The sequence below is a fragment of the Peromyscus maniculatus genome, chromosome 13 (assembly GCF_049852395.1).
Source record: "Peromyscus maniculatus bairdii isolate BWxNUB_F1_BW_parent chromosome 13, HU_Pman_BW_mat_3.1, whole genome shotgun sequence".
Classification (NCBI taxonomy): Eukaryota; Metazoa; Chordata; class Mammalia; order Rodentia; family Cricetidae; genus Peromyscus; species Peromyscus maniculatus.
Window position 1 is genome coordinate 9137843 of NC_134864.1, and position 24637 is coordinate 9162479.

The 24637-nt window shown below is 47.7% G+C and overlaps 1 protein-coding gene across 50 annotated transcripts in view; it reads left to right on the plus strand.

Annotated features, from left to right (window-relative positions):
* Lrrfip1 (LRR binding FLII interacting protein 1) overlaps positions 1-21874 on the plus strand; it is a 132310-nt gene extending 110436 nt beyond the window's left edge. For 28 of the 50 annotated variants that reach the window (XM_042259814.2, XM_042259815.2, XM_042259819.2 and 25 more), the window contains 5 exons: positions 420-512; positions 1976-2068; positions 3771-3863; positions 5366-5507; positions 7574-10490. In XM_042259814.2, the coding sequence (XP_042115748.1) occupies positions 420-512; positions 1976-2068; positions 3771-3863; positions 5366-5507; positions 7574-9213 (2061 nt within the window). In that variant the 3' untranslated portion in view covers positions 9214-10490. Of the gene's footprint in view, positions 1-419; positions 513-1975; positions 2069-3770; positions 3864-5365; positions 5508-7573; positions 10491-14166; positions 14217-16602; positions 16718-17284; positions 17427-19391; positions 19497-20997 lie in introns of those variants that run through there. The other 22 variants (XM_076549584.1, XM_042259838.2, XM_076549579.1 and 19 more) reach the window with 6 other exon arrangements.
* Positions 21875-24637: the final 2763 nt, after the last annotated feature.

Here is a 24637-nt window from a genome sequence, read left to right on the forward strand (position 1 = left end):
GGAAAATTGTATTGTTAGTTCTACTTATTTGGAAAAGGCACAGTGATCCATTTCGGAACTCATACCTTCAAAGCCCAGAGAAGGGGGATCATGCATGTACTTCGGGATCCACTGGGACTCATTCTTGCATATTCCCAGCCTTTAGCACAGACCCCGAGAAAGAGACCCTGGGATGCATCTTAACGAGAGAGGAATTGGGAAATACTCCTCAAGGAGCACAAAGGATAATTTTAGAGGAAACTGATCGTCCTCTATGGGCAGCAGAGAAATGAGTTTGTGTTACTGTGTGCTGTGGAAAACAGCGATGACGTGGAAGTGGGTTGTTGGTCATGAGGGAAATGCGGCTCAGGAGAACATGAACCCTGTGGCCGAAATGCGCCACTGAGCTGCAGCCTCAGCACTCTGTTCCTCATCCACAGGAATTCGAGAGGGAGAAGCATGCCCACAGCATCCTGCAGTTCCAGTTTGCGGAAGTCAAAGAAGCCCTGAGGCAGAGGGAGGAAATGCTTGAGGTGGGCAACACCTTTTCCTTCCCTTTCTGTTGGTTCCTTACTGTTGTAGCTCAGGTTCCACAGACTTGGTGGCCTTGACGGCTGGTGTATATTTCCACACAGTCCTACAGACCAAAGTCCAGGTCAAGGTTGGGCACCGAGGGTCACCTTCAGTGTTATGTCCTTAAGAGCAGAGAGTGTAAACTTTCAATATGGACACTCATTCTATCCAATCTGGGACCCACCCTCATGATATCATTTAACCCTAATACCACTAAAGATCTTATCTCCAAACACTAGTCACCTTGGAGGCCAGGGAGTCAGTTCATGCAATCACTAAAGTTACAGCTTTGATTAAAATCCAGGGTTCAGGCTAGCTTTCCATCCCTTAAGGAGACAGCTCCTCTCATGGGTGAAGATTCTCACTCTGGTGCTCTGGTGTGTGTTTTTGGGAGGTGTGATAAAATAATGCCCACCTCTGAGAAGTTCACATCCTAAGTCTCTAGAAATTGTAAATATGGGGGGAAAAAAGAGATTTCAAAGGTGAGACTAAAGACCTTAAAATGGAAGGTTGTCCTTGATCATCTGTGTGGCTCTGATGGAATCACAAGGTACCCACGAGAGGAGCCACATCAGATGCTGAGGTGGGAGCTGTGATGAGCAGTTGAGGTTAGAGTTTATGAAGAAGGAGTGCAAAGCAAGAATGTGGGCAGGGTCTAGGACAGCAGTTCTCAACCTGTGGGTCGTGACCATCAGAAAACACATATCTCCGATGATCTTAGGAACCCCCAACCATAACATATTTCCAGTGCTACTTCATAACTGAGGTTTTGATACTAAGCAGTGTCTCAGTTCCTAAGACCATTAGAAATACGTGTTTTCCAATGGCCACAACCCACAGGTTGAGAACCGATACTCTGGGACCTGGAAAAGACAAGGCTGTTTATTGATCATCTCCTCAGAAGAGTCTTTCAAAACAGTCTCAGACCTAAGAGAATATGGTTATGTGATTCCATGAAAGCTGTGGTCATTTGTTACCACGGACATAGGAAACTAGCACAAGAATGTGCCACGTAGCATTCTGGTCAACAGTGGGACACATGACAGTGGTCCCGTAGATGATATTACTTAGTGATATTGCAGCCATCATTATTATCCGTACTTTATGGTGTTTGCAAAACGATGAGCTCACCTCCCTGCACTTTCTCAGACTGCTGTCCTGCAGGTAAGCAAAGTATGACTGACTGTACAGGGTCGGTTCTTTGTTCTTTAACTTAATCAGAACTGTAAGGGATGGCTTTGAGGTAAGCCATCAGCCAAGCTGGTTTTCTTCCTGGAACTGAGAGTAGAGCAAGAGAAAAAAAATCCCAACGTGCTGCTGAATCCGTGGATGTTGAGACCTCCCCGCCCTGCTCATCTAGCACTGATTTCTTTTCTCTGCTCAACGCTGTGTCTGCTCTCTTTCTGTCTGTCCCTCTCCTCAGGAAATCCGGCAGCTGCAGCAGAAGCAGGCGGGGTTTATCAGGGAGATCTCTGATCTTCAGGAAACGATAGAGTGGAAAGACAAAAAGATAGGGGTAGGAGCCTCGAGCCCTCGCAACGCTGTTGGGGGAGTGGGCCGGGGCGGGGGCAGCAAATGTGGTCCCTGCGGAAGCTTCGGTTTGGAAGAGTGTTTGCATGGGTGTGCATGTGACCCCCATGGGACACAACATGAGAGGCATGGTGATTCCCCCACTCCCCCGGGTGGATGGACCATCGCTGGGTGGTTGGAGTTGCCCCCCTCTCCCTGATGCACCAGAGGGGCCTACATGCAATGCAGGCCATGCAAGGAGAAAGGCTCAGGGCAGCTCAGTGTGGAGGATCAAACTCCAGATTCCCCTCGGGGTTTTGTGATGCTGTGGGGGGCAGCGTGCTGCTCCATGGATTCCCATTTTGAAACCTCCGCAGGGAGGCCCTCATCAGACGCCCTCCCCCTCCTCAGCAGAGAGGAGGACGCAGCCCATCCACACTTAGGAGTGATAAATGAGAAGAATGGCCCCCACCGAGTCACTGCTGACTCATAGTGACGCCTGGTACCTAAAAAGGAGCAATCTGTGTGACAGGGCCCCAAGACGGGTCTAGAGGTGATCTGCCATGTCACGGAAATGTTCACAGTGTGAAGCCCCACCGTTCCACTTTGTCACACTCACAAGCCATAGCTAAGAGACTGTGTGTTCGTGTGCTATGCACACATGCATGTGTGCAAACATGCTCTTCCAGAACATTTTTTTTAAACAACAGATGCTCATAATCAATGTCTAAAAATAGCCTAGGGAGATGGCTGCTGGTAACGTGTGAGCACGAGGACCTGACTTTAGTCACCAGACCAGGCATGGTGACACACATTTGTAACCCTGGCGCTGGAGAGGTGTGGAGATAGGAACGTTCCTTAGGCGCACTGCCCAGTCAGCCTCGCCTAATCAGGGGCCACCAGGCCAGTGGGGCACTCTGTCTTTAAATAAAAAAAAAAAAAAAAAGAAACAAAGAAGATGGAATTTGAGGAATGATACCTGGTATTGTCCTCTGAATTATACGCAGAAACAGCACACAGACACGCACACATGTGAACAGAAACTCAGAAATGTCTAAAGTTATAAAGTAGGGTTCTTTAGCAGCCTGTCTTGTTCTGCGTGTATCTCTCCTTTAAAGGACTGTGTGACTCCCGTTAACTCTCCAGCACCATGTCGGGAGATAAAAACAGATCAGGTGCCAGGCGGTGATGGCACACACCTTTAATCCCAGCACCATGGGGGCGAGTTCCAGGCCAGGCAGGGCTACACAGTGAGAGACCCTATCTCAAAAACAAACAAACAACACCCACCCACCCCAAAAAGAAGAAAAGAAAACTGAGCTAGTAATGGGGTTCCCTGGCACTGTGGCTCAGTGGTAGACCACTTGCCTCCCATGTGTGAGACCCCTGGTTCAGTCCCCAGCTCTGCAATGAGGAAACGAAAGACAGAAATGGACGCTGTAAAGCAGCCTTCCTCCACAGCATCCCTTGCTTTGAAATGCTGGTGTGTGAACAGTAGCTGGTCTAAGCTGGCATAAACGCAACTGCATCCTTTCTCACTGGTGCCCTGGATGGCAGTGCCTCCTAGTCCTTACTTCTTGCTTATCCTGTTGTCTATGCTAATCTCTCCCCCTCCCCACCTCTCCCTCTCCCTCTCTCTCTCTCTCTCTCTCTCTCTCTCTCTCTCTCTCTCTCTCTCTCTCTCTCTCTCTGTTCTGCTGCACACTCAGGCATTAGAAAGACAGAAAGAGTTCTTTGATTCCATACGGAGCGAACGAGATGACCTTAGAGAAGAAACAGTCAAGCTGAAAGAGGAGTTAAAGGTACGAAACCAAAGTGCCGTTTAAGAAAAGTACCAAGGTTGCTGGGCGGCGGCGGCGGCGCACCCCTTTAATCCCAGCACTCGGGAGGCAGAGGCAGGCAGATCTCTGTGAGTTCGAGGCCAGCCTGGTCTACAGAGCTGGTTCTAAGACAGCCAGGGCTACACAGAGAGATCCTGTGTGTCTGTGGCCATGGGTACTGACTCTGCTTTTGTCACTGTGATTGTGTTAATAAATTAGAGCCTTCAGTGAGCTATCCCCAGAAAGCGGGATATCAGTGACCGGCCATGCTTCTGCCTGGGACCATCAGGTGTTTACAACCATAACAGATCTGGAAAGTAGGTCAGAGTTCTAGCTCTGAGTTTGGCATTTATCTAAGTATTTTCTTACCCTCGTTAGAATGTATATGCTTCCCTGTTTAAGCCTCTTGTCGGAGGACTTCCTTAGCTGAACATTATCTGGGATACGTGGAGGGATGGGATCGAGCTTACCCACCAGATCACAGGAAGAACGAGTTTCACTTTGTGTAAGGGCCATGCCCAGGGGAAACCAGCAGGCAGCTCTAGGTGGCTTCACTGACTGCTGCAGCAGTGGTGCTGAGGGACGTGGCCTTGGCGACATCCTGACTGCCCCCAGACACAAGTCAGTGTCATGTCCCCAAAGTCAGAGCAGGAACGTGTCTGGAGACAGGCTTAGAGCTAAGACCTAAATGATGCTCCTCGTCCAGGCTGTGTGCAGCAGCTGGGAGTCTCCAAAGAGCCAGGGGGGAAATAGTGTTGGGGACCAAGTAGATAACAGAGGTCCTCTGCCACTGAGGTGGGCAGCTGCTCTCCAAGGGGTTGGCCATGTCCTCAGCACAGATGGTCCTTCTGAAGATGTGAAGCATCATGACCACCTGCAAATGCCATCTCTATGCAGACTACACTCAGTCCTTCCGTAACTCCTGCGCATTCCTGTCTTCATCCTGGTCTCCCTCTTTTAAAGACTGTGGTCAGAGTTTATAGTGAAAGGTTCGCTTTCCTCATGTTCCACTTTGTGGCAGCCCACAGGTTAGTCATTGCCCTAGTTAGAAGAAAGTCTTTTAAAAGTGTCTTGTCACCAGAAAAATGGGGTGTGTATTGCAGAGGTTCTCAACCTGTGGGTCGTGGCCCCCCAAAGGGGGGTCACCTACCAGATGGTCACACGATGATTCATAACAGCAGCAAAATTACAGTTTTCAAGTAGTACTGAAATAATGTTATGGCCAGGGGTCAACACAACATTTAGGAATTATATTAAAGGATCACAGCGTTAGGAAGGTTGAGAACCACTGGCGTTTTGGAACATACAAGAAGGAAGCATCACAGATCTGCCTCTGTTGACAGACTGTGAGTGTGTGCCTAGGCACTTCTCCATCCCTGAGGAGTTAGCATCTACATCAAGGGAAACAGCATCCCTTTATCATTAATAAAACAGAGTTTAACCTGGTCTCACTGAGCAGTATGTTAAACCTGTTTTGCTTGCAGAAACATGGAATAATCATAAATTCAGAGATAGCCACCAACGGAGAGACTTCAGACACACTAAATGACGTCGGACATCAAGCCCCTGCGAAGATGACAAAGGAGGAGCTGAATGCCCTCAAGTCAGCCGGGGAGGGGACACTAGGTAAGATCCTTTCGCTGTGTGGTCCGCGTTGATTCACCTTTGTGCACCATCGGCATCGGAGTGACGGCCACTGATCGTTAACAGTCACTCGGCATGCCATGCATTCTGTCACTTCACAGTAGTGTCCCGGCCAAATCACGTGATCACCCACAGTGCTGTGCAGCATGCGTTTTGTGTAGCGCTTTCCACCCATGGCTCAAGGACACATTTCTTATTTGCTTTTCGAGGCCAAGCAGAAGGGGGTAGGCTCAAAGTCAGGTGACAGCGCTGAGCGTTCCATTTGGCTTTTCTCTGGATGCATTCCAATTATGACTGTCAACGGAATCCTGTAGTAGAGCTGTCCAAAGGTCAGAACAGTGGAGGCCGTGAAGTGGGTTCACTGGCCATATTTTCCTGTCAGCCTGGCACACTTGGGCACCCACCATACAAGCATTTGGAGAGGGCGGGCGTAAGGTGCCTGAGTGGGACAGATGGCACCTGGGGGTGACAGCCCTGAAGCTGCTGTCCCCACCCTGAGAATGGAAGGCAGCCTTGGCACTGGGGGTGGTCCTTGCTGCAAGTGGGGTGTGCTCGCAGGAGTTGGCGTTCACCCGCCTTATAGAGAGGGGGCTTCCTCTCTATGCTGCAGGTTTAGCTTCTATGAGAATAAGCGATTGAGAAATCTAATGGATACAGGAACATTTTCTATAATTTTCAGAGACAGAAAGATTCACATACTAATATGAACCTTAAATTCTGGCTTTGGAATAAATCCAGTTGCTAGCATTTTACGAGGCGGGAGTCTGTGACTGTATACATTGAAGCCCACGTAGAAGCCTGTAGGCCCCCCAGCTTCCCGGGACCATTTCCCCCTTGTGATTGTCAAAGCAATGTGCTCTCGTCGGTATGCGAGCTGCCGAACCAGGAAGAATCCATAGTTTCTGCCGTGCCTCCAGGACGGCCCCACAGGGGACTGCTCCTACTATGCACAGTTGACCTATTCCTGATAATCATGTGACATGGCTAAAAGAAGAAGAAAAGCCACTTTTGTCAGTGGCCCCAAAGGGTTTGGGTTGTAATATCTATCTAATCAGTGAAATGCTGTGGGAACTTCCCAGTATATTTATTGTAAATTTACCTATTCTGATGTTTCTATAACACGAACTATATACCACTAAACATGTGCAATAGTAGAGAATCTTTAAGGGTGACATTAAGTTGCCTCCGAACAAAAGCCAGATATTTCCCACCATTTTCCTGGGATCAGCGATCCACCATAGAGACTACAAGGTTCTTAGATTGACAGGCTTTCACTTCCAATAAGATAATATCCAGTAGGCTGGGGATTTATTGACTGATTGATAAGGTTTTTGATGGATAGGTTAAGCATTCACCTTGATCTTCAGCTTTCCTTTGTTGGGGTTCTTTATCACTCCCCTGGGGATGAAAGATCTGATGTGTCCTGTAGGAGACCATTTTCCAAAGGAGACAATGCCGGGTAGGGGAACATAGATTGCTTTCGACCTTGAAGGGTTTACCTTAGAAGCGTCTTCCTTGAGACTGGCTTTCCAGCCAGTTTCTGAAAGTGAATGTTATTTTGAGGAACCATGAAGGCCGCTGTTAGGACCGTGAGATTCATAGGAGTTGAGTGGCTGAGAGTGTGAGCATTTAGATGCGCGTCTAGAGTTAGGATTACGGAAGGGGAACCTAGAGTCCTTCCTGAAAGCCTTCGTGTGGCTGCCTGCCTGATCCACAGCTCTCTCTGTCAGTTAAATCATAACCTCACCTTTAAAAGTCAGTTCCTCCCAGATGGTGGCAGCCACCCTGGCCTTGAAGGTGGTGGCAGTGGCCCTTTGCTTATCAAAAACAAGCTCATGCAATTGCTGCTTTGGCGCATAGGCTTTGACAAAGGCTTGGTTTCTCTCTCTCTCTCTCTCTCTCTCTCTCTCTCTCTCTCTCTCTCTCTCTCTCTCTTCCTCCCCCTCGGAGAAAACTGGGTGGTAATTAGAACATGTGTTTGCATTTTGATATGTATTAAGTCCCCACCGCATCATGGGGTCCCTTCAATTCTCTCAATGGTCTTTTAGGAAAAGCCAAAGAAGTGGCGGTGGAAAAGGCAGTTGTGCAGAATGTGGGGACAGGAGGAACCTTACAGAATACTGAGCAAGAGCAGCCCAGACCCAACCCAGTAAAGGACTGTGTGGACAAAGGGGTGTCACATCCCGGTGAGAATGCCGAGGACCAGAAACCCGCTGAAGACAGTGCCCTGTCCCCAGGACCACTCCCAGGGGCCACATGTGAACAGCAGGTTCAGAGCCAAGCTCAAGAGAACACTTCTTTCCTCAAAAACCCAGGGCAGATTGAGTCACGTGAGGTCACGAACAACCCAGATGGTGGGACCAGAAACTCTTTTGAACAGTCCGACTGCCCGGGAGGTCTAGACAGTGAAGGGTCAGGGCCCGCCGCCGCCTTGGGTGTCAAAAATCAAAGTGAAAACTCTGTAGGTAATCAGGATAAAGGAAAACAAGAGGATTTGAAAACAGATTTGGAAAAAGTTAGTTTCGAACCATGTCCACACTATGTTTTGGGACAGACATCTGAAGTTGATGGGGTGAGCTGTACAGACTCAAGGGGCACAGGTGGAAACCCCACGGAGAAGGTGGTGCAGGCAGGAGGAGCTGTAGCTGGGGAACAAGTGGATACAGCAGCCTCCGGTCCTCTGGAGCACAGTGAAGACACAGTGAGTCATGACGGAAGATGCATGACAGAAGGGGTAGAGCAGAGCTCAGAGGGAGAACTCACCCAGGGAGCAGCTAAGCCTGAGGTGGGTGGAGAAAATGCTGTTACAAAGGCTGGGAACACAGAAGTAAGGGACAAGAAGCCCATCCAGGCAGAAGTCCAGGCCACCCTTGGGGCTCCCATAGTACAGAGCGGCCATCAGGACACAGCAGGCCCAGGTAGCGCAGATGCCAAACACGCACCGCTTGATGCAAAAGAACCCAACAAAGAAAAGAGTGAGCAGCAGGCAGAGGCCTTGGATTCACCACAGAGGAAGACTAAGAACAAGAAGAAAAAAAACAAGAAGAAGAAACCTCCAGCCTCAGTGGAAGCCCGCCAAGACGCCAGCAAAGAGTTAAACTGTCAGAACGCAGAAGCAGGTGACCTGGAGGAAGAAGAGCAGACCCAGTACCCTGACCAAAAACAGGCGGCGGCAGAAACCCAGAGTGAAGACACAGAAAACCCCACACAAAAAATCACGGCAGGAAGCAGTGAACGTGTCGATTGCCCAGAAGATCCTAAAAGTGAGTCAACTGGAAAACAGAACCAAAAGGAGGAAGATGATGTAAAAACCCAGGCAGGGAGAGCAACAGCCGACAGAGACAAGTTGACATCTGAGGCTGAGGAAGTTGAAGAACATGTCACAGATGGTCCCGCCGCCGACGGCCACACGGATGATGTTTTGGATCAGGACAGTCCCCAGTGTGAAGAAGGGGACATCTCCCCGATGGGAAAGAAGGGTTCCCGAAAGGATGCTAAGAGAGGAAGTAAAGAGGGGCATGTGCTGTCCCAGCATCCAGGACAGACGGTGGAGAAGGCTGTGGATGGCAGCAGTGTAGACAACAGTGACCTGTCAGGGGAGCTGGGGGGCTTCAGTTCAGAAGGTGGCGTGCAGACGAGAGGGGAGGCTGAGAATAGCAAGAATAAGGAGGATTGCACCATGTCATGAGGAGGCAGAGGCGGGCGAAGGGCGGGGGAGACAGCGGGCCCAGGACTCAACACACTAAGCCCAACCTCAAGAGTTCCATCCTTCAGCTCCACTGTCAAGGTTCATGAATGTCCCCGTTTCTGTGGATGTACCACGTGTCCGTCAATCACCAAGTATCAACTACTTTAAGTTATAGACTGTTACTTGTAGATTTGTAGTCAACCATTGATCACCTAGACACCATTGTGTTCAGTTTCGGTTATAGCTGAGGACATTCCATGAGCATCAGGTGACACCCTGTCCCTGTCATGTCTGCATTCCAGCCTTAAGGTCCAAACTTACCATTTATTTGCTTTAGACCGAGATGAATGTGGATGTTCTTGACCAAATGTATCAGCATCTAGGGGAGGTGACCAAACAGCCTTAGATTTCTGCACTGTAAGCAGTGAAGAGTCAAACTACTATGTCTTATTAAAATAGATGTATTTTCATATTTGATCTTAATATGTACATCATAAGCTGTATTTAAAGGAGCTAGATTGATAGGTAGCATACATGTCACTGGGGGAGAGGAGCGGTACCTCAGGGTAGAGAGTAATCACTGTAGGGACGCAAACAGGTATCAGAAGACACAGGGAAACTGCGCGCCTTTACCTCACAGAAGTGCTGTGTTTTGTACCAATGCTCTTGGATCTTATTGCCAATGGTACCCAGATTAATTTTATCAAAGATCTTTATTTCACTTCACAAGGGTGATATATAAAATTCATTTTATACGAATATTATATTTTTATTCTTTTCTGTTAATGACAAGCTGAAATTACATTTCCTACTTTAGTGTTTAGGAGAAACAGTTATTAAATTTTTTTTAACTTTAAAGTTATCTTCCTGTCTGAATGTCTACTTATTATTAAAAAAAATACAAAAGTTCTTTGTTCTTATGCAAAGGACTTATTCGATTATAATCCAACATTTTATGTTTGGTATAAATATTTTTATTTGTTGTTTCTCAGTATTTTCTTATTGGAAAGTTATTATTTTATCTGCCTGAAGGAAATATGTATTTTCTATATAAAGAAGCATTTAGAAAATAATTGTAAAGTTGAATTTAAAAGTAATGGTGGGTATAAAATCACAAGGCTATGTACTGTATGACTACTGTTGACATGTCATGGGATCATGTGAATTCATATTACTGTTACAAGGTAGAGAGGGTCAAAAAGACCAAAACCTCATTAAAGTTTGAGGCAAACTGAAGTGTCATAGAATTGAAATAAAAACATTTTATAATTTTACAAGCCTGTGGTTCTGGTCTTTGAGCCCCTTGACCTCTGACCCTGTTAGCACAGTGCCCACATGAAGTCACTTCTGGCTTTGAACTCCCTCAGGGGTTCCAGAAAGACCAGTTCTCAGTGCCTTCATCATTGACAAGTGAACCCCGTGTTGAGGCTGCCAGGGCAATGGAATGGGAGCCCAAAGAAGCCGAGCGAGCAGCCCCGTAGGCCATCTGCTGTACGCTGTGGACACATCCATGTGCCCCGCCCGCCCCCCTTAAATTAGGGAAAGCCTCCATTTGCTCTGCTAAAATGTCCCAGTGCCTAGGGCTGTTTGTGGAAGAGGATAAAGTGATGAGGAAACATTGGCCGTGTGTGCACATGTGTCCTGAGAAACGGGACAGGTGATCTGGTGTCTGCTGTCCCGTGCCATGAACGTCAGACGGATCAGGCTGCAGGCTCTACCCCAGGGCTCTGCTGCAGGGCCAGAAGGCTGCAGTCGGAGCCCCGGCTCCAGTCAAGCTCCCATTCATACTTCAAATGTCTGCTCTCACTCAGACCCTTGAAGGCTGCCTCTGGGGGGTTAGAAGCCTACCTGAGGATCCTGTTTTCTACTGGTTGCTCCCTTCTGAGGAGGCCACACTGTGCAGCATGTCACATGGTCTCTATGCCAAGGGGCACACAGTAAAATGTGTTCCCCATGGCCTGCCTCTGAAAGACGGGAGGGGTGTTTCCTGTGCTGGGGCCATGTGGGGGTCATACTTGGAACACTGTTTTCCAGCGAGAAGAGGCATTTCACCCACCCCCTTGGCCACTCCCACTGCCCCCTTCACACTTCTTGCCCCTTTACACGTTTCTTGGCTATAAAGTCCAGTGGCTGAAAGAGGACCGTCCCCGACCCATGCAGACCTTTTGGATGCTGTAAGCAGAGGAAAGACGCAGTGGAACAGCCATCTTTTAGCCTCAGGGAAGGTGGAAGCGGACACTGTTAGGGCTCTGTCAGAGCTGGGATCAGGAGGGGCTCGGAGAAAGGGGCAGCCGGTGCATTCCTGCGCCCCAGCATCACATTTGATCACACGGAAAGGAGACAACTCCCGTGGGTAATGGGGAGGGCGTGTGATGGCTGAAAGACCCCCACAGTGCAGAGTACACATGGCAGGCATTTATCATGAACAAACCACTAGACCTGGAAGGCTTCCTTTTGCCTGCTGAAGATGTGAGCCCCACCTTTTGGAGTTATGGGGTTGACTGGCCTTGAGTGACCCTAGGGTGGAGTCACTAAGGTTCCCAGACCTCAAGATGACAAAGAAACCAGGAGCTTGGAGAATTCCAGCACTTGTTTGGCTACCTCAGGAATTTTCTAGAAGTCTCTTTTTTTTTTCTCATTTTCTGAGTCTCAAAACATAGCAGAAATTTTGCTAAAATTTTAATTTCGATTTGTTTTGTCAAGACAGGGTTTCTCTGTGTAACAGTCCTGGCTGTCCTGGAACTCACTCTGTAGACCAGGCTGGGCTGGAACTCACAGAGATCTTCCCGCCTCTGCCTCCCAAGTGCTGGGGTTAAAGATGTGAACCACCACCACCTGGCCAAAAAAATAAAAAAATAAGTCCTTTAATGATATAAAGATAACTTTAATAGCCAGCCAACTGATTTTAACACAAGTACAAAAGAAAGCCCCAAGTTCAGGATAATATGAGTTCTTTTTGGGTGCCTCGTCTCTGAAAATTACAATCGCTGTCTTTAGTGAGTAGTTTGTGCCTGTTGCGCATTGAGTGTTACAGATCAGTGAGCCTGCTGTTTACAGAGTCAAGGTAGGGGATTGAGCACAGAGCATACCAGTGCACCCCACTCTCCACAGCAAGGTAGATTCTGCTCTGTCTACACCAAATACTTTCACTTTTCCTTATCTTTTTTTTTTTTTTTTTTTTTAAGGATCTCATTATATATTCCAGACTGGCCTTGAACTCACTGTGTAGTTCAGACTGGCCTGAATCTCAGCGACCTCCTGCCTTCGCTCCCTAGAGCTGGCATTACAGGCTCGTACTTCCACAACCCGACTCTGTGTTTGCCTCTCCAACCCTTCTTTCTGGTCTCTGAGTAGCTCTTTTTTCATGGTCTCTTCCGTAAAGCTCAAGTTCAGACCACCCACACTGGTCTCCACTGCCTCTTTTATTATATCTTACCATTTATTCTTTGCTGCTTTTCTAGGTTATTTGAAGTCAAGAGAAAAAAAAAACAATATTGTATAATTGATAGATGAGCTTTAAGTCCATGCTCATCACAACTATAGTTTTTGTTTGTTTTTCTGTTTGTTTGTTTTTATATGAGGCTAAAATGCATAAGGGGAGGATTGCTTCACTATTGGGTAGATTTTGGAAAAGAAAGAATAAAACACGTAGCAGAAGCCACTGGGCTGTAAATTAAAGTAGAACACCAAAGGGTCAGAAAACTGTATTAATTCTTGACATTTTAGTTGTAAGCCTAGCCTTTAATAGCTGAGCCGTTTCTCCATCTCAGAAAACTATTATTATTACTATTATTGATATTTTCTGTTGGCTTTTATTTTTGCTATATTCTACCTTTTTGGAAGACAGTTAGCAACGCCAGTAACTTGGATTAGGATGTTCCTGGATGATCTGAAATGAAAACAGAGATGAGCTGTATGTGCATGGGTTTTCACACATGGCTCATCCAAGTTAATTACTGACAGTGTGAGAACAAGATCAGGTTGGGAATGGGAGGTCTAGGCCAGGTTTTAAGGGTTCCACTTAGAGGTTTAAGTCTAGATCTAGAAAGGCCATAGAAAGCAGCGGACAGGACACCGCAGGCTGGGCTGTGAGTGCTTAGGCTTTAGGAGTCACCTAACCATCATACTGGGCCTCCCATACATCTGAAGAAGGAAAACACAAGATGGCTGCTCATGGGGACCCTGGGCTCAACACAAGTGGTAACAGTGTCCCCATAGGCGTCCAGCGTCTCTGTCAGTACCAAGAATCCTGAGTTTTGCCTTTAAATGTGAAAATCCTCACTTGGACTCAGGTCTTCCTGCAGACCGGAGAGTCTTTAGTACTCTCCTATAGAGATTTGGGAAACTGACTCACACACACACACACACACACACACACACACACACACACACACACACATCCTTCCAAGATGGGAAGAATTACAGGAACCAAAGCCGGTACTGAGCTTTTTTTTCAGAAGAGTAACAACATATTATAACTGGCTTAGTGGACATGGTGCCTGGGCTTGTGGTTTGTAAACAGAGTTAAAACTCTGACGTCAGTGAAGTCTGTGCGAGAAATGAGAACGCTAACTAGATGTGGAGTGTGAACTCGGAAAGAGCTCTCCTTGAAGCTTTGGTGCTTGTAAGCGACCACACTGCACATTGCTAAGCCGTGAAGCCTGTGAGATCTTGTGTTGCAGCCCGTCTTCCTAGCGTTCTTGCATGCTAGCCTAAGTAGAAGATTAGCCTGTTTGCATGAGCCGGAGGCTGTCCTGATGAGAAGCATGTCGGGAGGCTGGCACCACCCCTTGGCTGAGCTCCTCCCCATCCTGTCTGTGGCCTCCTCATTCATCGTGGTACGTGTTTAACTACCTTCATCACTCATCCACTAACCGATCCGTATGTTATTCTGTCAGTGATGTGCTGAAAGGGCAGGATACAGATTCACCTGTGTCTTTCTGATTTCTCCAGATGTCAGGTTGAAAAAGCTCATGGATGAACGGGAAGGCTTGTTGGAGCAGGTAACCACCTTTCTGTTATTTTACAACATTTTGGGTAGGGTACCTAAAATCATGCACCTCTTCTCAGCCTTCCTTCTTGCTCACTCTGGAAACCCCTAAATGTTTGTGTCTGAGAACAATGCTGGCCTGATGATTTGACTCAGCACATTTCTGTCACAAAAGGCTTAGTTAGGACCCAAAACCACGGGGCAGCATTTGGTACATTCAACATGAGATGCTGCTTCAGCCGTGAATGTTGCAGAGTGGAGATCTACCATTGAGAGAGACAGAGAGAGACAGAGAGAGACAGAGAGAGAGAGAGAGAGAGAGAGAGAGAGAGAGAGAGACAGAGAGAGATGACCCTGCTCTTCCATTTGTCCCTGCACTCAGAATCAGATGACCTTTCCAGAGACATTTCTTAGAATAACTGACCGAAATTGGTTTTAATCATAATTTTTCTTTATTCTTGAGAATTTCATACATGTATGCAAAGAAATAGGGTCATATCCACCTCCAATTTCCATCCTTCAACTCCACCCATGTCCCCTCTGCACTTCACGTTCTCCCCCCCCCCCAATAATGCACTAAGGCCAGTTAGCGCTGCCTTTCTGTGCATGGATGTGGGGCTGGCATTGGAGCACAGAAACCTAGCAATGGGAACAGTCTGAAGAAGAATGGTTCTCCCCCAGCAGCTATCAAGAAGTACCGACAGCCCCTCATTAAGGCCTGGGGCATAATGAGCACGCCCCGGTCTATGCTGGAATTTTGACTCAATGTTGTGCAGGTAACGCAGCTACCATGAGTTCATGAGTACAACAGCTATCTCACGTCCAGAAGACAGCGTTTCACGGCACGCCTCCCCACAGTCTGCCTCTTACGTTCTCTCTGCCTCCTCCCTGTGACATTCCCGGAGCTCTTGGGGGTGGGGGTGACAAAGATGTCCCTTTTAGGGCTGAGCGCTTAGTCTCTTATTCTCAGCGTTTTGACCAGTTATGTGTCTCTGCACTGACTGCCGCCCACCGCTAAGAGAGGCTTCTCTGACGAAGGTTGAAAGCAGCCCAGAACTATAAGTAAAAACAAACATTCAGAGGGCAACATGGTTTAAATCGTGACTTATCTTTGTCCCGCTCTCTGACTTCAGGAAATGCCGAAGGGCTCTGTTTCATCTTTCTTGTCTGCAGGATAGTTAAAAATGATTCCTCAGCCACTTTCCAAGGGAGTCAGTTCCTCCTCCAACTCTCCCTCACTTTCTGCAGTTCTGTTAGCCTTTCGGAATTGGATTAAACTCAAGAGGAGACTTTGTGGGTCCTGTGCGTATTTTAAAACATGTATGCACTGCAGATCCTCTACGTGATCCCTTGGGAGCAGCGTGCACCCACGGTGGTGGTGAAGTAGAGGGGTGGAGCTTGCAGAAAAGCAAATGGCTGCTAGCCACTCTCCATCTCCGAGAGAAGACTTGTAAGGCTCCCTCCATAAAAGCTGGCCAGTGCCTCCACACCAACATGCTGCTTGACCAGGTTCTGTGCAGAAGCACACAGTTTTATAGGGGACTTTCTTCCCATATTCCTGCACCCATGTGCCTTAAGGGGCCTCATATCTTTGTGACTAAGCAAAGGTCGGTATCATGAAATACTAATTTCAAATATTTGTTGTGCAATCTACTCCTGAGTCCCAGAAGAATTTCAGCCTGAGAAACTACTGTTCACAGAAGCTGGGGAGATAGCTCAATCAGTAAAGTACTGGCAGAACAAGCAGGAGGACCTGAGTTCAAATCCCCAGCACCCACGTAAAAGCTGGACATGATGACATGCACTTATAATCCCAGAGCTAGGGAGGTGGAGGCAGGTGGATCCCTGGAGCTGAGTGACCAGCCATCTTCCCCGAGTGCATAAACTAGGTTCAGTGAGAGACTCTATCCTCCCCACTCAAGAACAAACAAACCAAAAAAAAAAAAAAAAAAAAAAAAAAACAGTGACGCATAATGGAAGGACATACCCAATGTTAACCTCTGGCCTCCATAGGCACACACCTACACAAAGGTTCACACAAACACACACATACAATGTACACAAGAGTTACTGTCCACTGGGTTACAAAAGAATTCATGCCTGAAGTTGTTCTCCCTTCTGAGGTGAACTTTGGTCCTCAGAATCTTTTCAGTTAACTTTTGGGTTGGTTTTTATTATTTATTATTTCATCCCTCAGGCTGGTGGAGCCCAGGCTAGACTGTAGCCTTTTCATGAAGTTATCCTGTGTACTCCTGTGACCCTTGCCTCTAGCACCTTGGGGTCATGCTAACGGCAAGGCAGTCGCCTGCTGTATTCTGGGTATGACGGGCTCTAAATTCAGCTTTTCAGTTTCCTTTAGAGAAAAAGAAATGAACGGATTTTACTGGTGGTGTTTTCAGATTAAGAAGCTCAAAGGGCAGCTGGAGGGAAGACAGAGGAACAGCAAGGACCTTCTGCGACCAGAGGACGGCATCTTGGAGAATGGGACAGACGTGCATGTCCTGGATCTGCAAAGTAAATGTTGCCTCCTGTGTGGAAATGCATGCTTCCTGTGTGCTGATTGTAAATGCTTGTGGTGAAGATTCCCGGCATCCCCTCCTGTCCCTTGGTAGTTCCTGGGTTCCACAGCACAAAGACTTTTTTGTGGGTGAAGCAAAGTGGGCAGGAGGCAGCATGAGCCTGTGGGATGGAGCTAGTGTCCCAGAATGCACAGGGGGGCATGGAGGAAGCATATTTGCTTGGCTTCATGTGATAGTGTTTGGGTCTGCCGATATGATGCTTCATGCTAGTCTACTAGAGACAAGCTTACGGGGGATGAGATAATGTCCCGCCTCTCTCCTACGTCTTCTTCCTGCATCTTTGGGGGTTCCTTCTTATCTTGGGTCTTCTGCCTATACATAAGAGATACCAGGCATGTTTCTGGCCAGGAGGACTCAAGGAAGGCATGCCTTGTCTGATTCTCTGGAGACTGAGACTAGAACTTGAAGATGTGTGAGATGATTCTAGAAGAGCTGGTTCCCAGGAACAGAATGTTCTAGCGCCTGAGAATTTAACCCATGTCCCTTTTTTGTCGCCCTTTAGGAGATGCCAACAGACAGATCAGCGACCTCAAATTTAAACTTGCAAAGTCTGAGCAAGAGATAACTGCCTTAGAACAAAATGTATGTGCGACTCTCCTCAGTCCTGGGCCGTTTATAGACGGGTGGCTGGAGTCGAGTCTGAGGTGGGGGCAAAAAGCAACAGAGCAGTGTTCTCAACCTTCCTAACGCTGAGACCCTTTAATACACTTCCTCATGTTGTGGTGACCCCCAAACATGAGATTACTTCTGTTGCTACTTCACAACTGTAATTGTGCTACTATTATGAATCATAAATACCTGTGTTTTCTGATTGTCTTTGGAGACCCCTGTGAAAGGGTCTTTCAACAGCCCAGAGGTCATGACCCATAGGTTGAGAACCATTTCCCACAGTGACTTGGAGCGGCAGGGCGGTGAACCTGAGTTCAGATCCCCAGTTCCCATGTGAGAAGTCACGTGTGACGCAGCAGATCTGTACGCCTTGCCTGGATGGTGGAGACAGGAGGGCCCTTTGGACTTGCTGGCCAGTCAGGCTAGCTAGTCAGTGGAGTCCGGGTTCCGTGAGAGACCCTGTCTCAAATCTAAGGTAGAAAGCGAGTGAAGAAGATGCCTGATGTCACCCTCTGGCCTTCACACACACACACACACACACACACACACACACACACACACACACACATACACACACACACACACACACACACACACATACACACATCCTGAGGGTGTGGTTAAAGCGACAAGTCTCTTGAGGCATTTATTTATTTAGTCTTTTGTTGTTTTTGAGACAGGGTCTTATGTAGCCCAGGCTAGCCTCAAACTCACTATGTAGCCAAGGGTGACCTTGAACTCCTGATTCTCCTGACTCTGTTTCCAAGTGCTGGCATCCTAAGAGAGTGCCACATGTCTGGCTTTCAAGGCACTACTCACGGAGTTGGGAAGGAAAGATTGTTGTCACCATGGTACTGATGTTATTTAAATGTTGTAACGAAACAGCTCATGTCAATGTGGCTTGGGAATGTCTTAGACTTTCTTACTGTTTATTTTATATGGGAGATGGCTCAGTCTATCAAGTGCCTGCAAGACGACCTGAATTGGATCCCCAGGATCCACATACAAAGTTGAGTGTGGTGGCAAGAGCTTACCATTCCATCCCCGTGCCTACCAGCCGAGCTGCAGGCCAATGAGGACCCTGTCTCAAAGAACCCACAGTGGATGGCTCTTAAAGAACAGCACTGGGTGTCGCTTTCTGCTCCGCCATGTATGTGCACACATGTGTACCCAAACACACATGAATACACATACACATAAGAATAATTAAAATAGTTGTTAATTCAACACACGTCATGCTAAGACATCTCCTTCCCTGAACTTCTGGCCTTTCTCCCCCCAAGCCAGGTGAGTTCCTCCTGATGAACAAACATAGGGCCCTCCCACCACTGTACCTCCTAGGGGTAGCCTATGGTACATTCCAGGATGAGTCCAAAGGAAGCACTTCCCCTCAGCTAAGGATATACGTGCTGGAACTTTTCATAGCAACAAAGGGTGTTGCTATATATCTAGGATGGCTGCTATGAATTTGTATTTGAGTTTGTGATCCTCCTGCCTCTGGGTTCCAAGTGCTGGCATGTGGACACGTACCCATCACATCCACATCAAGCCTCCCTCTGCTCTTGCACATCACTCCTGGCCTTCCAGGGCAGCAGCCAAGGATGTGTCCGAGGTCCCGCCAGCATCGTTCTGCCTCACATTCTGCCCAGGCCAGTGAGCACAGGCCAGAGGGCAACATTCTGACCCCCATGATTTTGATTTGAGTTCTGGGAATCAAACTCGGGTCTTTTTGCAAGCACTTTCAAGTCCCACAAGGGAAAATGAAAGCAAAGAGAGATCCACCCTTTAGACTGGGGCCATTGTTGTAAGGATGGGGTCACTTAGAAATGCTACCGGACAGCTTGGCTGGCCAGAACCTGAGCAATATCCAAAATGCCACACTCTCAACTGCGTGTTTCCAGTTTTATTAAATCATATCCTTTGACCACAAATACAATAAAGCAAACTGCAAAAGAATACGGTGGATGAATTTGTGTCAACGGCTTTCCCCTTCCTTTCAGGTAATAAGGTTAGAAAGCCAAGTAACACGCTATAGATCAGCCGCTGAAAACGCAGAAAAAATAGAAGACGAACTAAAGGCAGAGAAACGGAAACTCCAAAGAGAGGTAAACTTCCCAGGCCTTGTCTAGGGGACAAATGGGCCACAACTGTCCCTTAAGGTCAGTAGAGAGTGAATTGACCAAGTCTGGGGCATTCGTTACCCGCTCAGCCCGGCCACCCTCAAGTTCTGACATGCTACCAAAGGCATCATGGTACAGCCGGCTGGGTCCCCTCTGAGCATGCGCTGCAGGACTCGTCCATAAACATCAAGTTATTAGGAGATAAAGGAGCAGCCAGGCCTCTTAACGCCTGCATACTTTGTGCTACACAGGGCAACTCAGGAGAGGCAGGCAGGGATGGAGGCCACCTGCCATACTTCTACTCCTTCTTTGAAGACTGAATGGTTTACGTTCCCGAAAACACTTGGCAAAGATGCCCACTTGGAAAATACAGCATCTGCTGGGCCTGTGACTGCATGCTGGAGAGTGGGCACAGTTAATAATGAAATCACTTCTTTAAATATTGCAAACCTAGCCTTCTGTTTTCCATTCCCAATCACTAGCATGTATTTAGTCTTTGGGCACTGCTTCCTGCCACCCACCCAACCCCCATGGTTTCTCCCTTTTCGAGTTCAGTGTTCTGTGAGGTTAAGTCTAATTATGAACCAGAGGAACATCCCAGGCCTGAGGAAGGAGGTGGGAGGCACAAGGTGGAACCTTCTTTCCTGGAACCCAGCTATCTGCATGGGTAGAAAGCAGAGCTGTGCCCTACCCACCGACAGCTCCACCTCTGTGGTAGGGAGCTCCCTCCCTAGGGCCAGCCCTCTGCCATGATGCCTGCAAGCCTAGAAGCAACCTGCTCGCATGGCTACCTAGATGCTGCCCAGGCCCTCTGCCCCTGGCTCTAGGCTGTGGCTGTTTGGGGTTCTGACATTCAAGCTTTGATTTTTAGCTACAGAAACCTTGCTCTGGACCCCACATCAGAGAGCTACCTTCTCCAACTGGTCCAGGCTGTTTCATTTGTATTTGATGGCTCACTATGCTCACCATTTCTGAGCCCATCAAGACCCACAAGGTAGTGTGGGTCTGGAGTCTAGTTCCAGATAAGGAGCATCTCCTGGTTAAGATGCCAGAACCGGGAGCCATATATTGTTTTTCAATTAACAAACATAGGATAGAGCAATAACTCTGTGGTTAAGAGTACTTGCTGCTCTTGCAGAGGACCCAGGTTCAGTTCCCTGCACTCACATGACAGCTCACAAGTGTCTATAATTCCAGTTCAGAGATTCTGGTGCACTCTTCTGGCCTCCTTGGGTACCTGCATGCACATGGTACACAGACATAAATATATACATAGAGTACTAACTTTCACAAATAAACATGTGACCAAGTATTTAAAAAGGAAAAAAAGAAAAACATGCAGACACATGATTTTTAGGATTTCAGTGCAGGAGGGCTGTAGTGTTGCTTTCTAGTAGGGCTGGACTCTTAGCCACGCAAAACCCCATCACGTTGCGGGGAAGCCTGGTTCCCCACGCTCATTCATTGCCTTTTCTCCTCCTTCCAGCTTCGATCCGCACTGGACAAAACAGAAGAGCTGGAGGTGAGCAATGGCCACCTGGTGAAGCGACTGGAAAAGATGAAAGCCAACCGCAATGCATTCTTGTCCCAGCAGTAACCACCGGCACTGAGGGGGCAGCTCGCGGGGGACTGGGCAGCTCCCGGGGGGACTCAGACGCCTAGTGTGGCTTCGCGGGCCTTTCTCTGTGATGTCAGGAGCACTGCATCTTTCCCTGCCTCTGAGGGAAGAAGTGCTTCCGGGCAGGGGTCACCTGGGGAACCCAGCAGCACCAGATGCTGCCGACTACAGACCCCTGGCCCAGCCGGGTGATGCTCAAAGCCTGCAGATTTCTTCATAAGCACACTGGGTCTCGTGAGAGCTCTGGACTTGATGCACAGGGGCCTCTTGACACCACCGACAGGGGTGATGGAGGTCATGGGTGAGGTGGGACTTGATTTTCTTTTGTGTCTTGCTGAAGGTTGAGGGGAAATGTGGCGGTGTTGGGGAATATCCATGGCGGGCCCTCCAGTCTGAGTAACTCTAGTCGTGGCTCTGCGTCCCTGCTTCCCGTACACAAAACACTGTGGAACCACAAGCCATTACCAAGCAAAGCTCCTCCACAGGAGGAGACAAGGCGATGGTCTAGACGTAAAGTGACCTTAAGAAGACTCTTTACAGGCAACACATGAAGCTTTTCTAAGGGACTTTTGCATCGGTTCAGTTATCAGAGTACTTTCTCCCAGGGTCATTGGGCGGTAGCTTCACCGAAAACAACAGCTTTTCATTTGCATTATTTAATCCTTATATTTGGAATTGAAGTTGTTAACTTCTTTTAAAGAATGTACTGCTAGAAAAAAATTTTAAAAATGAAATGTTAAAGAGAGCGGTGTGGCTTTTTAAGGTTTATTTATTTATATGTGTGTGAATGTTCGCCTGCATGTATGTATGTGTACCACATGTGTGTGGTGCCAGAAGAGGGTGCGGGATCCCCAGGACTGGATTTACAGATGCCTGTCAGTCACCAGAACTGAACCCAGGTCCTGCAGCCAGTGCTCTTAGTTACTGAGCCATCTCTTCAACCCCCAAAGCGGGAACTCTTCTTTTGAGATGACTGTTGAGAGTTCATACTCAAGAGTGTTCAACATGTGTTTGCTATGTTTTCAGAGGTATTGTAATGGGGATGGCCACCACACCTCACAACGTGAGATGATTCCTGGGATACAGACATGCGGAAAGGAGAAACCAATTCTCATGTGGTTTTACTTTATCCCACTGAAAAATATCATTACTTGATGTCATATTTGTTTATTAGGAATCAGCTTTCATTTTGATTTTTTTCTTCAATGTGTGTGTGCATGCGTGTGTGTGCCACAGCATATGTGTGAAGGACAGGGGACAACCTGAAGGGAGTCGGTCCCCTCTTTCCACCATGTGAATCCTGGGCATTAAGATCAGGCCATCAGGCATATCCGTAACCATCCCCTTTAAATGCTGAGCCCCATCACTGGCCCCATCTTTTTAAGCATAGCACATGAATTCAGTTGTTTTCTTTCCCTGTTGTTGTCCTGGGGATGTAAAGGACACCGAAGAGGTAAGAAAGGTAGACTCCACTGCAGGACCACAGGAGGCCAAGGCCGAGCAGGCTGACTGCTTGCCGATTTTCAGTTGGCCTTTGTATATTTCAAAGAGCGCTGGGAAGCAGGCCCACCTCTGACGGTGACTACAGGCGTGAACTGAAACAGCAGCATCCAGAGATGCCGCGGGCCATGAGTTCAAGGAGTTAGAAAAACATGAGTCAAAGTGCTAGAGGTCAGGAGGGTCCATGCCCCGGCCTGTGTAGACCCAGGGTAGACAAGGCTGTGTTTCACTGGGTCCCAAATAATCCTGTGCTCCCATATGCCATCCACGCCTGGGGACAAGCACTAAGGGGGAATCTCTGCTTTGGGAGAAGGGAGCAGAGTTTCCTTGAGGGAAGGTCTACTGGGTGGCCTTCACTGCACATCCCATGCCCCGTGAGGACAGTAAGAAAAAGGGAAAGAAACTAGGTGGAAATCCCTCTGGGAGCCTCTCCTGGGCCAGCCAGCCTGTAGCAAAGCAGTGGATATTTCACTTGTCTTACCCTGTGGTTTCTTCCACAGTATTTTAATATAAGTGCATTTAACCAGTAAAAACAAACAAACAAAGCAGATGATCCACAGAGAATGCTGGCAATGGCAAACTCTTCTGTGACACCCGGACATGAAATCCAATGCTTTCCTGGGTCTCCACTCTTTTAATTGCTGTGACATTATGCAGTGACTATTGTTGCAGAATTCAGAGTCTGCATCACACCCAGCTCCTAATAAAGAGGAAGCTAGAACACAGCTTCAGAATGCATCCCATAGGAAAGCTTTCTCTGCAGGTGAAACTCTTGGGGTTTGGGGGTAGCTTCTTCCCTGCGAACCAGCCTTCCTCACCTCGGCTGTTCACAAGCTGGAGCATTCGTGGATTCGGGGGGAATACCTCACGCACGACAGAATGTTGAGCTGTATCCTTGATGTCTAACCTCAGATGATGCTGGACGGCACCCTAAATCGTGGCAGGAAATAAGTCTCTCCATGCTGTGAAGTAGTGCCGTTGAGAACCAATGCTGGAAACTGAATTTTAAAAATTGAGAGTAATGGTTGAGATCTTGGGCCAGAACCACTGTTCTTTCTTACAAATCATATTGAAGTTTAGAAATAGAATAGTGGGGGGCGGGGGGGAGAACAAGGGAATCCGTGGCTGATATGTAAAATTAAATTATATTATAAAATTTTAAAAAAAGGAGAAAAAAAAGAAATAGAATAGCATCCAGTCAAAAGCCCATTCAAAAACATGAGTGGATACTACAGATCCAATTGAGACTGTAATGGGATGGTGTTTTCCACTGCATTTAGCTATCAGCTAAAATGTCAACTAGGGAATCTTGTAGCTGGAGTTTTTCTGGTCCTGCCTGGCCCACAATCAGAACAAATCTTTCTCACCCACCAGTCCCGCAGTCACTCAGACTCAACGAGGCAAACACACAGAGACTTAATTACTTATAAACTATATGGCTGTGGCAGGCTTCTTGCTGATTGTTCTTATATCTTAAATTAACCCATTTCTATAAATCTATACCTTGCCACATGGCTCGTGGCTTACCAGTATCTTACATGTTGGTACTCATGGCGGCGGCTGGCAGCATCTCCTGACTCAGCCTTCCTGTTCCCAGAATTCCCACCTATACTTCCTGTCTGGCTACTGGCCAATCAGCATTTTATTTATACAGAGCGATATCCACAGCAGAATCTATTCTGGCGAGTTGGCTTAGTGGGTAAAGTACCTGCTGCACAGTGTGAGACTTAAAGTTCAGTTCTCAGTGCCCTCATAAGCTGGACATGGTGGCATGTGTACCTGTAACCCCAACAGTGGGACAGAGATGGGTGGATCCTGGAAGCTTGCTGGCCAGTCTAAATAAAATGGCAAGTTCTGGGTTCATTAAGAGAACTTGTCTCAAAAATTAGAGAAGCTATCAATGAAAGATCCTGACATCAATCTGTGACCTGCACACATTGCCTGCAGGAGTGCGTGACTGGTGTGCATATGCACAACACACACACACACACACACACACACACACACA